General features: G+C 42.6%; 1 protein-coding gene across 1 annotated transcript in view; it reads left to right on the top strand.

Annotated features, from left to right (window-relative positions):
- The window catches only part of LOC147437148 (serine carboxypeptidase-like 42), a 28,451-nt gene extending 16,435 nt beyond the window's left edge, over positions 1–12,016 (top strand). Inside the window, exons 4-10 of the mRNA XM_086486757.1 lie at positions 9,672–9,764; positions 10,325–10,407; positions 10,502–10,780; positions 10,933–11,057; positions 11,351–11,452; positions 11,543–11,660; positions 11,750–12,016. Coding sequence (XP_086342883.1) covers positions 9,672–9,764; positions 10,325–10,407; positions 10,502–10,780; positions 10,933–11,057; positions 11,351–11,452; positions 11,543–11,660; positions 11,750–11,911 — 962 coding nt within the window. The 3' untranslated portion in view covers positions 11,912–12,016. The remainder of the gene's footprint in view (positions 1–9,671; positions 9,765–10,324; positions 10,408–10,501; positions 10,781–10,932; positions 11,058–11,350; positions 11,453–11,542; positions 11,661–11,749) is intronic.
- The last annotated feature ends 1,424 nt before the right edge of the window (positions 12,017–13,440 follow it).

Below are 13,440 nucleotides of genomic sequence, written 5' to 3' on the forward strand. Positions count from 1 at the left end.
TGGTTTTTTGGTCTTTTGAGCCATTTATGTTGTTATGTTGCTGAAATTTTGGCAAAATTAGAGAATAAGTCAGGTGTGCCTTCTTGGGAGCTACATGGTTGGCTTTAATGGATGATCAAAACGGACCTCAATTCACTCCTTTTCATTTAACACAAAGAATCCAGATAAATGGGGTTTGGTGCAAAAGGAAGGTGAGCCAGTAGATGCGTACATACGTAAGTTTTCATTGTCATGGGATCGGATGTGCAAGGCCTTAGCGCCATAGGTACCTCCACCTAACATGATGAAGAAGGATAGATTCTTGGCTGGTCTTTGGGAGAATATACGTTGGAGAGTGGAGCTAAAGAAGCTTAGAACATATGAAGATGCACTAGAGGTAGCAAGGAACAAAGAGTGGAAGCTGAGAAGAATGAGCCAGCTAGGGGTGGAGTCTTTGTCCATGAGGTCTGAATTTCAGCCTATGGACTCTTTACAAGGTCGCATGCCAGGGCTTCATCATGAACCAATGGTTTCTGTTACTCCTCAAGTTATGCCAGCAGTGGTCACTGCAACAGTGTAAGATGATGGGCTAAGGCAAGACATGAGGCAAGTGGTAGATTTAATGAAGAATCTCAGCCTAAACATGTTAGGTAATGTGGGAAATAATCGAGGTCGAGGGAGGTTTGCAAATCAGTGAGGAGGTGAAGAAAAACCCAGGAATGGTGTTGGACAAAGCAATGGTAGGTTCTGGAGGCAGACGCCCACGTGTTATAATTGTGGAGAGTTGGGACACATCAACCCGCAATGTGATAAGCCACCAAGGATGGGGGGAGACATGTATCCATTGCCAAGACAGGTGCTAACTAGGTCAAATGATTATGGCATTGAAATTAAGGGAGAAGAAGGAACCAGTGGATTAACCCAAGAGGAAAAGGGAAAGACAAAAGTGATAAGTGTGGTCACCTTGGAGAAGGCAGCAAAGCTGGAAGATACATTAGTAATGCCTATTGGGAAGAGGACCACAGAGGACAAGGAAGGAAGAAGTGCCCCAGGTCCTAGTAAGAAGAAGGGAAAAAGCTATGAAGGTGAGGATGTCAAGGCCAAGAGGAAAAGAAGAGCTCGTCGCAAGTTTCATGTTTCAGATTTTTCACTAGGGGATGGACAATTAAGTTAAGACTTGAAGGAGGATCTGACAAGCAGGAAAGCAGATGTTACTTTTGGGCAACTTATAGAGATGGTGCCTAAGCTAAAGAGACAATGGAAGAGGATGGTGAACCCAACGGAGAAAGAGCAAGAGAGAGGTTCAGTGAAGGTGTTGGCAATAAACGAGCTACTAGACATTTGCCCAATAGTAGATGTGTGGCACAAAAGAAAAAATCTGGGACAAGGTTATGTGGATGGTGGAGCCCAAATATGTGTCATAACACACTCATGTGTTGAGAAGATGGTCTTATAGTGACTGGGGTGTCAAGCTTTCGGATCAGATTGGCAAACCATCAGAAAGTAAAATGTTTGGGTGTTGTAAAGAGCTTAGAAGTGGAGGCGTATGATGCAAAGGCAGTGGTTGATTTTCATGTGATGCCAGCGGGGTTGGGAGCATATCCTATTATACTGGGCAGACCATGGTTACGTGCAGTGGGAGCTGTTCAAGATTGGAGACGTGGTACGATTAGCCTCTATGGAAAGACAGGTGCCAAGAAGCTATATAATATGGACACAAGGAAACGATTGGAGGAACTTTATGAAGATGAGGATGAGTCTAGTGACGAAGACTATTCCACAGTGTCTGACGAGGACAGTGATAGTACTACCAGTAGTGACGAGGATGTTGATGTTGCATTTCTTTTGATGGACAAAGAAATCCAGGAGTCTGGTTTAGTCGCATTTGCAAATGAGGCTGAAGATGAAAGTGAAGGGTCTTATGAAGTGATTGAAGGGCTGATGCAAACCAAGGTTGAATTGTCAAAGAAGCAGGAATTGATGACACAAATGATCAGTGGAGACCTCTCAGCTATGGAGAAGGAGATATATTTGCACATGCTGGCTAGTTTTCTTGATTTGTTCATTACTTCATATGAAGAGATCAGAGGGTTCAAAGGAGAAGAGATGCATATAGAGCTGAAAGAAGGTGCTAAGCCAGTGCGGCAAAGGCTAAGAAGGATGGGTCAAGAGCAAATGAAAGCCTTGCGGGAAGAGGTTTATTGAAGGTAGGGTTCATAGTCCCAGTGGAGACCACAAAATGGGTGAGTCCAGTAGTAGTCAGTCCAAAGAAGGATGGAAAGTGGAGGATTTGTGTAGATTTTAAACCCTTAAATGCAGCCACTAAGAAGAACCCATACCCTCTTCCATTCATCGATCAGATCTTGGATTCAGTGGCAGGTTATGAGACGTACAATGTGTGATGGTTTTTCAGGCTATTTTCAATTGAAGATTGCTCTTAAAGACCGAACAAAGACAACTTTCATTACGCCATGGGGCTGCTATTGCTACATAGTATTGCCATTTGGGTTGTCAAATGGAGCATCTTTCTATCAAGAGAGAGCAAATTGGGTATTGGAACCATTCACTGGTAGTTGTGTTAAAGCTTTTATGGATGACTTCTGTGTTTATAGCAGTAGGGTTGAACACCATGAGAAGCTGCAGATGGTATTGGCTCGATATGATGAATGTGGAGGACAACTAAATCCAAAGAAATGTCATCTAGCACAGCCAAGGGTGAAGTTATTGGGCCACATGGTGTCAGAAAATGACATTGAGACTGATCCTGACAAGGTTAAGTCTATTATCCTTCTTCCATCACCTACGAGTACGAAGCAATTGACAACCTTTATACACAAAGTAAAGTACATGGCGCGGTTTATTCCATTGTCTTCACAACTCCTTTATCCATTACAACAAGTGGCAAAGCATGACCCATTGCAATGGGATGATAAGTGTGAAGAAGTGTTTCAAGAGGTGAAAGAGGTGTTAGGGGTGTTGTCAGCCATGCAGGCTTCTGATTGGGAGAAAGCGTTTTATGTAAATCCTTTAGTAGGGGATGATGCCATTGGAGCCATGTTATGCAAAAGGGGAAGGGCAGCCATTATATGCGGCCAGTGTATTGTGCAAGCCGAGTAAAGTTGGTAGCAGAGAGAAAATTCTCGGAAGTAGAGCTAGTGATGGCCAGTGTAGTATTTGCTTGTCGATGATTTCGTCATTACTTGCTACCACGACCTTTTGTTTTCTTGACGAGTTATGCCTTTTTGCCACAGTTAATTAATGGGTCAAATGTGGTCAAGAAATGGGTAATTGAACTGCAAGAGTTTGAGTTCTCTTTTTTAGTGGAAGACAGTACAAGAGCTACCCTAGCTGATTTGTTGACTTACAAAGAGAATCCCGTTCTTGTTAAGGAAGAGGTGGTGAGAAGGGTAGATGAAGAAGTTCCACAGATCAGCAATGCACATGTGTTGTTCTTTGATGGCTCATACAGAAAGAGCCATGATGCGGCTTGAGGGGGTATAGCATTTTATGATCCAGAGGGTAAGCTAGTATGCAAGAGAGAGTTCAAATTGGATGCTCATAGTAACAATGAGGCTGAATATGCTACTTTGGAGGCTGGATTACACATTTGTTTGAAGCATGGGATTAGAAGGTTGAGCATAAAAGGTGATGCCTTGTTAGTTGTGAAGCAAGTGCTGGGTGTGTGGAAGAGCAAGAACACCTCATTGAAGGAAATGTGTTTCAGAATCAAAGGCCTGTTAAAAAAGTTTGAAGCATGGAGCATCAGACACGTCACACATTGAACGTGCTCTAAATGGAGAGGCACATGAAGCAGCTCAAGGCATGATTGGGGAGCTATTTGTGTTGAGGACCAATTTACCTCTTTATCATGGCTGAGAAAGTTTAGCTCAAGAAGAGGAGTTTTTGCTAACAGGAATCATTTCGAAGGACATTCAAAAGTCTAAGAAGTATGGTTTTGTGCGTAGAGCATCCAGGTACAAATTGATTGGTGATTTCTTGTACATGAAAGGGGCTGATCTCGTGTTGAGACGTGTACCTTGGCGGGAGGAGCTTTATAGAGTGTTGAAAGAGAATCATGAAGGCGCATGTGGAGGCCATTTTGCTTTAAAGATCACCTTGCATAAGATCTTGCAAGAGGGGTATGTATGGCCTAGTTTGCACAAGGATGTTCACGTGTTTGAAAAGTGAGGGATTGACGCAATAGGCCTGTTACCTATCACAAGCAGGGGCAAAAGCTATATTTTGACTGCAGTGGACTCTCTCTCTAGATGGGCAGAGGCTATAACAGTAAAACAGATCACTGCAAAGGATGTGGCAAAATTTGTGTATGATGAAATATGTTGCAAGTTTGGGGTGCCATTGGAGCTACTTTCGGATAAGGGGCCAGGATTTCGAGCTGAACTGCTTGACTTTTTATGCGCGAAGATGAAGATTAGGCACCAACATACCATTCCTTATTACCCACAGTGCAATGGCTTAAATGAAAGATTCAATGGCGAGTTGGTACAAATTCTTTCAAAAGTGACAGAGCACCAAGGAAAGAATTGGGACTTGGAATTGCCTAGTGCACTATGGGCTTACCGTACTTCGGTGAAAACAGGTACAGGGTTTACTCCATTTCAAGGAAAGGAAGCACTATTGCCTGTGGAAGTAGAGTTGCTTGCTGTCAAGATGTTAGAAAAGTTGCTTGGGCAACCTAGTGATGCATTCAAAGAGAGGCTCTTACAATTACAAGAGGTTCAACTGGATAGGATGAGTGCATTGGAACATTATGGGCAGATGCAGGACAAGGCTTTGGCAAAGATAAATGAAAAGGTCAAAAGTAAGGGTATCAAGAAGCATGACTTGGTTTTGCGCTACAATAGTAAGCTTGAAAACACCTTCCAAAAGAAGTTTCAAGTTAAGTGGGAAGGCCCTTTCAAGGTAGTGGAGTGTTTTCCAAATGGTACATATCAGTTGGCTAACTTGGATGGGATTCTGCATAAGTCAAGGGTCAATGGATTGCGTCTTAAATTGTATCATGCTAGATTGATGATGGTGGAGCAAGATGAGGTGTCTGCAGAACAAGTACTGTATGTGAGGGATGAGGAGACGTGTGACGTAGAGTCTCATATCTCTTTTTGCTGCTGCTGATCATGAATGATCTAGCAGGCTAGGGGATGGGCAAACTATGTTAGGAGTTTTTTGGAGCAAGGGATTGCGCATATGTTTATACACATGCATGGTGCATAAAACAAAAGATTGCCCATTTTCCAGAGCCAGGTGGTTGCGTGGAGCTCATATGTGTACAGGTAGGACAACATGTACATAGTGTATCGATTTTCACTATCACCAGTACCAATGTGTTTTTTCTATAATAATGAGGAGTTGGTAGCGCGTAAAACTTCTCGAGGAAGCTATCCGCGGGCCGACGACATGAGGTAAGCAGGCGTGTCAGATGGCATCTAGTGGCGTCAGGAGGTCGAATGGGGTCAATATTTGCACGTGGATAAGTACGGATACAACGTGGGTGTTTTCTTGTGATAATTATGCAAAAAGATCATCATGAGAATTGTATTTGGGGTCCACTTCACGTGATTGTGGGATGCATTATTGGAAAAAGTTGAGTGCCAGGTGTGCGGATGGATGCAGCAGGGTGACAACTATGCACTGCGAGGCCACTTTTTGGCCTGTTTGGGGTCAACTAAAAGGCCAAAGGTGCCCAAGTAATAAAGCTAAGTGTGGGAACTGAAAAACCTGAGAGAAGACCAGAAAAAACGTGGAGAGAAGAGGAAGAACAGCCGCAACTGTGTTTTTGCTGATTTTGGAGCCTGTTTTGGCCATAAACTGCTTATCCAAGGTTGGATTTGAGAACTTTGACATTGTAGACTGGGGTTTTGGGCCGTTCCAGACGCGATGGCGTTGTCCATTTTGCCAAATTCCTCACTGTTTTTCTGCTGTTTTGGCTGTGTAAGTTTCTCCTATGAGCGAAGCTTCTGCTCCAATTTGTGATTGTATCTGGCATATTTTACCCATATTGTGTGAGCTATTTGTCCCATTGGTGTTGGCCCAAGCTCAATTGTATTTAAACATCAGAAATTCTCCTCTTTTGAGCCGAGTTTTGTGTGTGTGTGTGTGTGTGTGTGTGTGTGCGCGCGCGCGCGCGTCTCTCTCTCTCTCTCTCTCTCTGTGGAGTGGGCAAATGGATAGTCTCTCTCCTGTCACTCCATCGGTGTGTTCTCTGTCTCGGCCATTCTCTGTCTCGGCCAGGTGGGTTGGGTAAGCCGAGTGGTGCCCCATAGTGTGTGTGTGTGTATCATCCCAAGAGTGTGTATTGGGTTATTATAGAGGCATTGTGTGTGTTTCCATCCCGCTCACACCATGACCGAAATTCAACACTTCAAACAAACCACGGCTTGGTAGCTAGAGTGCTTGCTTCCGGAGAAGTAAGGGAATCAGATGATAATGCATCCAAGGGTTCCAATGAACCAAGTGCAAGTTCATCAGAGGATTTCAGAGAAGAAAGGGAATGAGATGATAGTGCATATGAGGTTCCTCAGAGAATTCAGATAATTCATAATGAAATGCCAGCAGATAGGGGAGGCCAGCGAGGCTACCAACAGTTTCCAGGGCACAAGAAAAGGACATAAAGGGAATCAATTGGTAGATTAGAGAATTCCAAAGATCTAGATTAAGGTGCCAGACGACAAGGGAGGCCAGGAGGGCTACCAACAGGTCACAGGGCACAAGAAAAGAACAGAAAGGTAAGCTAAGTCCATCGGATAATTTGGTCAAGGGTACTTTTTGGCCCTCGGTGCAAAGTGTATGGGGGGGGGGAGAACCTCGCAAATTGTCTTCAGAGGGAGCTGTACCTTGAAGCTTTTGGATTATTAGCAGTGTCTATGCCAAAATTTATTGATGAATCAGCAGGTTGAATTTGGTGCGGTGCGGACTGCACGAGGGGAGCCACTCCACTCCTTTGCCACAGATTGCCTAGATTGAATAAAGTTATACTAATTTCTTTTTGAGATTTTAGGGATACTGATAGGCTGACAATATTTTCCGGAATGACTTTCGAGTATATGTTCGTTGAATTGGAAATTTCCTTGATTGAACTGAAGACATGTGCTCTTTCATGTGTGTATTGTTAGAGACATGTAACTTGTAAGAAAGATGAAATATCTGTAGCATTTTGTTTGATGGATGAGTTGAAAGTAGTACATCTAGACATCTATTGGATGTGATGGCTAAGTGAATGAGAACTAAATGTGAACTGAATGAGATTTGAATGATTGAAACACAAGTGTTCAATGTGAACTAAGTGTGTGATTTTGTGAACTGCATGCTATGTGGATGTGTTGTCTTGTGGGGATAGTCATGGGCATGGTTTGCTTGATTGAAATGCGAAAAGGATATGAATTTGATGGCAACAAGATTTAGTAGATTAGGACATCCGTGAACAAATCAGCACGGTCTGGATGTGATTGCTAAATAGGTTATAATGATCATGGTTTGTATATGAGATCCTCGACATAAATATGGTTGATCAGTGATTGATGTCTTTGTGAAGTGCTAGATTGGTAGAGTCTGATGTATGAGTACATAGAGTCGGTGTCTACTGAAGAAAGTTTCTGTCCTTTGGCTATTTTTGCAGGCGTAATTGAGGGCGATTACAATTCTTTCAAGAGGGGAATGTCACAAAGTGATGACGTGGCGTACCCAACTAGAATGAAGGGCTGAGAGGACAAGAGAAACTGAACCCAGAAGATGGCCAATGGGGCCTAAGGGGTTGGGGTTTTAAAAACCTAACCCTCTGTAACTTAAAGAACCTATGGAGCACCGGCCGAGGGGCCTAGACCCAATTTATCAAAAGCTTGAACTCTGGCTGTTGACTCCGTAAATTGCATTGACATGCTGATGTGGCAGGCTATACGGAATTCCGCGTTTTACGCTGGTGTGATGATGTGGCAAGTTGTACGGATTTTCGCGCTTCACGCTACTGATGTTGGCAGCTTCTCGCGAGAGCTTTTTGCAGCAGCTTTTGGGGCTTTGCTTTTGGGCATCCCTTTATGTTAATAACTGCCCAAAGGGCCATTGCTCGGAGAGCATCTGGAGAGAGTTGGACCCTGGGGGAGTTGTCCTTGTGAGCATAGTAATAAAGAAATACCGGAAGGGGCGTAAGTCTTTGGGGCCAATGTGTCTTGGCTCAGAACTCCGCCGTGCCGTGCCTTGTCGACTTTCCTTCTCTCTCCCTCTCTCGTCACGTTCAGTGATTTTGCAGTTTCTGTTTGTGTGTTACTATTGATTTCTCGCTTGGAGTGTCCAAGCCTGTAACAGTTTGCTAAGTTTAAAGTGACTCTAAGTATGAATATCGGTGATCATCCATACACGGATAGTCAAATTGAAGGAGTCAATTAAACTCTAGAAGACATGCTACATGCATGCGGCTCTGAACGACAAACAGATTGGGACATTTATCATGGGATTTGCTTATAATAGTCAATCCCATCGTGTTACTGGATTTTCTCGTTTTGATAGCAATTATGGAATGTCTTTCCTACATTTGGTCTTCCTAAGAAATGTCGAAGTGTGGCAGAATTCCTTTCAAAAATGCATCAAACTATGAATTTAGCTAATTAAAAGATTCAGCAAGCTGCTGATAGAGCTAAATCATATGTTGATAAAAAGAGATCTTTTAAAACTTTTGAAGAGTCAGATCATGTATCTCTCCAAGTACCTTCAAAATGTCTGTTGGAAGCACAATTTACTGCCGCCGAGTTTGGTTTGCGCAGAGGGATACATACTTGGATGGCAGAGATTGACGATGCGCTTTTCCCTTCTTGGCGTGAGGTGATGCAGGGCACTGCTGATCTGCCTACTCATGATAGATGGTGGGGTTTGCTAGTCGTACTCCCTGGGTGCTCGCCTTGGTTGCATATTGTTTTGGGGTGGATTCGGTTGCAGTGATAGACTGGAGCTTGTCGCCATTCTGTCTAAGGATTCCTTCTCCTTTGCTTGGTGGGATCCTATTCATGTGGTAGGCTCATCCGGAAAATGCTGGGTAGTGGATCCCGTGTTCTCACCTGATGATATCCACTCGTGGAGGTTATGGACTTGGGAGAACAGACCTCTTTCACAGTTATCGTCGGGACCTTGGGGAGTGGTGCTGGCACTCTACTGCGGATCAGCTTCAGAGAGTCTCCCTTTTTGAATATTCAGTTAGCATTGGTTGGCATATTATTTTGCGACAACAGATTTTTGAGTGTCGGCCTACATGATTGGAGTCTTGGCTAGATGCTGACCTATCTCATGCTTTCACGTACAATTTTTCATCCTTCTCTGGGATTTGTGTATCGGCCGTCGTATACTCTACTTCATGTGGTTGATGGTTCATGCTGGTTTGCTATTGGGGACATGGGCTGGCAATGTTGGCTATGATCGGACTCGTTTGCGCTGCACTTTATATGTGGATGAGACTATTAGCCACTGTCTTTGGGTTTGCCCATATGCATATATGGCCTGGTGTGTTGTTTGTGCCCTACTGGTTGGGTAGGCGTTCGCAATTTCTGTGTTTTGCAATCTGTGTGATACAATACTGTTTGATGGACTGCTTATTCTGGTTTCCATTCTGTAGGGAGGCTTCATGCATGGTTTGATGCAGCATGCCTAGGAATCTAACATTACTTAACCTCTGAGTAATTTTTTCTTTGCAGCTCAAGATGCTTTAAGATTTCTTTTAGGATGGTTCAAAAAGTTTCCAAAATACAGATCTTTGGATTTTTTTCTGACAGGTGAAAGCTATGCAGGTATTTATCATCCCTATTTCTCTATTTGGTCCACTCAGTTATATACAGTAACTACTTATCCATATGTATGCATCCATATTATTTTGCTCTATCAATACGTGCTATCACGCTTACTATTGGTGTTGCTCATCTACGTCTACTTCATGCAGTGTTCGAAATAAACTTTTTCTAAAAAAATTGTCAAACCTGCACATGCACAATTTTAGAGGTAATTTTCTCTAAATTTAGAACATTTAGAGGTATCTACTGTAAATTTCTCTAATTTTGTCACCTTCAAAGTTAAAATTTAGAAGTAAGTTCAATATTTGTTGGTTGGATTTCACTAAACCTAGGTTTGTCGAGCATCGATATTCTTCATGCTTACAAATGTGCACGTGATGTGCATTGAGGAAATGAGAGGGCAAGCACTGTGGGTCTGCATTAGTTCTAAAATCTGAAGCTGTTAAAGGCTTTGTAGGCCTTAAAACCATTCACAGAGATTTCTTGTGAATACCTCTCACATGGAAGGCCTAGATTTTAGGAAATATCTGAATTCTGCATGTAATACATTAAATTTGCAGGTCATTATTTACCCCGACTAGCTTCTCTTATGCTCAATTACAATCAGCAGATCGGTCATGTTTTTAACTTGAAAGGAATAGCTGTAAGTATGAAGGCTTTTGGTCACAATCATGGAGTCTGCTTACATGATCCCAATGTTGTTGAATAACTACGGCTCCTTTTTATGGTTTATGCAGATAGGAAATCCGCTTCTCAATCTCGGACGCCATTCACTTGCCTCCTATATGACCCTGTGGTCTCGTGGTGCCGTGTCGGATGAGACCTTTAATGCCCTCTCCAAGGCTTGCACCTTTGCTGACTACAATCTTTCACCATCACACAACGAACCGGAGGCATGCGAGAAGGGCATTGCTGCTGCGAACGTGGAGGTGGGGAACTTCATCAATCTAGACAATCTCAATCTCGATGTCTGCTACACTGGGATTGCAGAAGAAGAGATTCGTCTCCATAAGATGGTACGATACGATATGTGAAGGGAATAACACACGTCTGCACAAATGCGAAATTCACTTTTTTTTTCAAGGCTTTGTCGGTCATCTGGTTAGTCATAAATTCGGTTAATTGAACGTGGTGCTTTGATTCCTTGTGTTTATCTCCATGATTGCAGGTCCACAATGTCAGCTTTGGGGTTGACGTCTGCATGGACAGTGAAATAGCATTCTACTTGAATCTTCCGGAAGTGCAAGCGGCACTCCACACAGCTCACTTAAATCATACATGGCTGTCATGCAGGTATCTTCATTTGCCTCTTCCCTTCCTGTATCATTTCAATGCATTTATGCATAAACATAGGCCTCATCATGAACTACATCAATGGCCAAGGCCTACGCAATTTTATGTATGCATGGGTGGATATATATTGGTACATCCCATGCACATCTATGCGGTCAAAATATACATGGCTAAATGTATGTAACCCGACACATATAAGGCCTATGTGATATATGTGGTTGCATATGGTGTGATTGATACACTGCACACTCATGTTGATGGGGTCATACTTTCGGTTTTCTCACATGAATCAGTACTCAGCAAACCTTGAACTATTCCATTCCCAATCAGAGCCTAGACATGACGTCTAGTCTGGCAGATATTTTAAAGCAAGGCGTATGTCTTTGGATATATAGGTATGTTTGGTATGATACCCTTTCTCTATCAGCAAATTCAATCATCATGTCTTTAGGTAAGCTCAATACTCACTTTGTTTTTGTGGGCAGTGGTGATTTGGACTCTATTGTTCCATTAACTAGTACACGGACGATCATAAATGAATTGGCACATAAAATGCGACTTACAAAGGTCGATGCCCATAGGGCTTGGTATTATAAAGGCCAGGTGCTCATGTTCTCACTTTGGGGTTTGGTTTCTTTCATCGCTAGACTCTAATTAGGGTTAAATTGTGTAAGAACCTTACTATTCAACAGGTGGGTGGTTGGACAATGAGCTATGGCACCTTGACATATGCCACAGTGAGAGGGGCGGGGCACATGGTTCCCTCGATGCAACCAGAACGTTCGCTAGCTCTCTTCCAGAGCTTCTTGGCAGGAACACCATTACCCAAGAACAAACTTAAAAGCCCCAATTGATGGCATCTTCATTTGGAAAATCATAGTGTATGCGCCATTATGGGATTGAGCGGTATGACATTCTTATCATTTTTTTCTAATGGTTGATGATAGTTTAGTGATCAATGTTTAAGCCACAATATGATAAGCTAGACATAATCTCTCTCTCTCTCTCTCTCTCTCTCTCTCTCTCTCTCTCTCTCTCTCTCATTCATCCGCCAAGACCCGACTCAGCTAGATACTAGGAGGACTTGGATACATTCGGCACAGGAGTTGGGTACGAAGATGGCTTTTTATAAAGAGTATCTTCTCCAGCTTACTCAGGATGGTTTTGTGACAAGGCCCAGATACATGGACACCCACTTATCTCATGGGATACGACGTGCTATTGGCTAGATACACACTGCAATGACATTGATCAAAGAATAAATGTAAGGCTCATTGAGAATCCAATTCAACGAATCCAAAGCTAAGCACAACATAAAGATTCTAAACCAAGCATAAGGGGTTACAGGTGTGTGCAATGGCATTGGTCAAATAATAAATTTAACGCTAATTAAGAATCCACTATAATGAATCCAAAGGTAAGCACAAGAGAGATTGTGAACCAAGCATAAGATTAAGAGGAATCTCCACCACCTGGGTAAGCACAAGAGAGAGATTGTGAACCAAGCATAAGCTTTAGAGGAATCTCCACCACCTATTATTTGCTCACGAGGTGCCCAAGGTGTATGAATGGTCGCATCCACCTTTGATTGCAAAGAGGGTTTGATAAGTAAAACCTCCTTAATAACTAGTTTCAAGGTAGCTTTTTTGTCATATCTTAGCATTATGGTTCAGGCTACAGAATGATAATAGAGAATAAACTGCAGAATAAACTAGTGCACCAATAGAGAACAACTACATTCTTAGTATCTCATCATATCATTGTAACTTTGTTGTACGTATAAGCTTTCCTTTATACAAAGAAGCAAAAGCCTTATGAGCTACTTATTTAAACCTATTTTGTTACTTGGCTTCACAAGAACTGGAGCTTTTTCTTACTAGGAAAGAGAATAAAGCTTCACTTTGCCTTTTGAATATTGCCTACTCTTTTACCTTTTGAATAATGCCTACTCTTTTCAAAAGATGTTTGGAAACAATGACAATTTTTGAAACAGATCTAGTCCAGACTTCAAAGGCATAATCTATAAATCTCTTGAAATATTCCAAGCTAATAGTGTTGGAGGGGGTTTCTAGGCGGAAAAGGAATAAGCAAGCATACACCATGACAAAGTTTGATCCCATGGCCATGCCCCTTATATACTTCCATATTTGATCTTCAAAGCAAAGGTAGTGGTATGTAAGAATTAAGATGGCTATTGAGATTATACTCTCTTCTTTTTTGTTTTTTTTTTTTTGGGAGGGGGGGGGGGGGGGGGGGGCGCGGGGGGCGGGCCTTTACTTCTTATTGTCTTGGGATACCTAGGTAGAGGGAGGCGACGTCAAACGTAAAGTGAAGATATGTAGAAGGGAATTTGGAGTCCTTTGATGAGGGAAAGGGTTGACAA

This window comes from Adiantum capillus-veneris, chromosome 17 (genome assembly GCF_014529385.1).
Source record: "Adiantum capillus-veneris isolate H3 chromosome 17, ASM1452938v2, whole genome shotgun sequence".
In the NCBI taxonomy this organism is placed as follows: Eukaryota; Viridiplantae; Streptophyta; class Polypodiopsida; order Polypodiales; family Pteridaceae; genus Adiantum; species Adiantum capillus-veneris.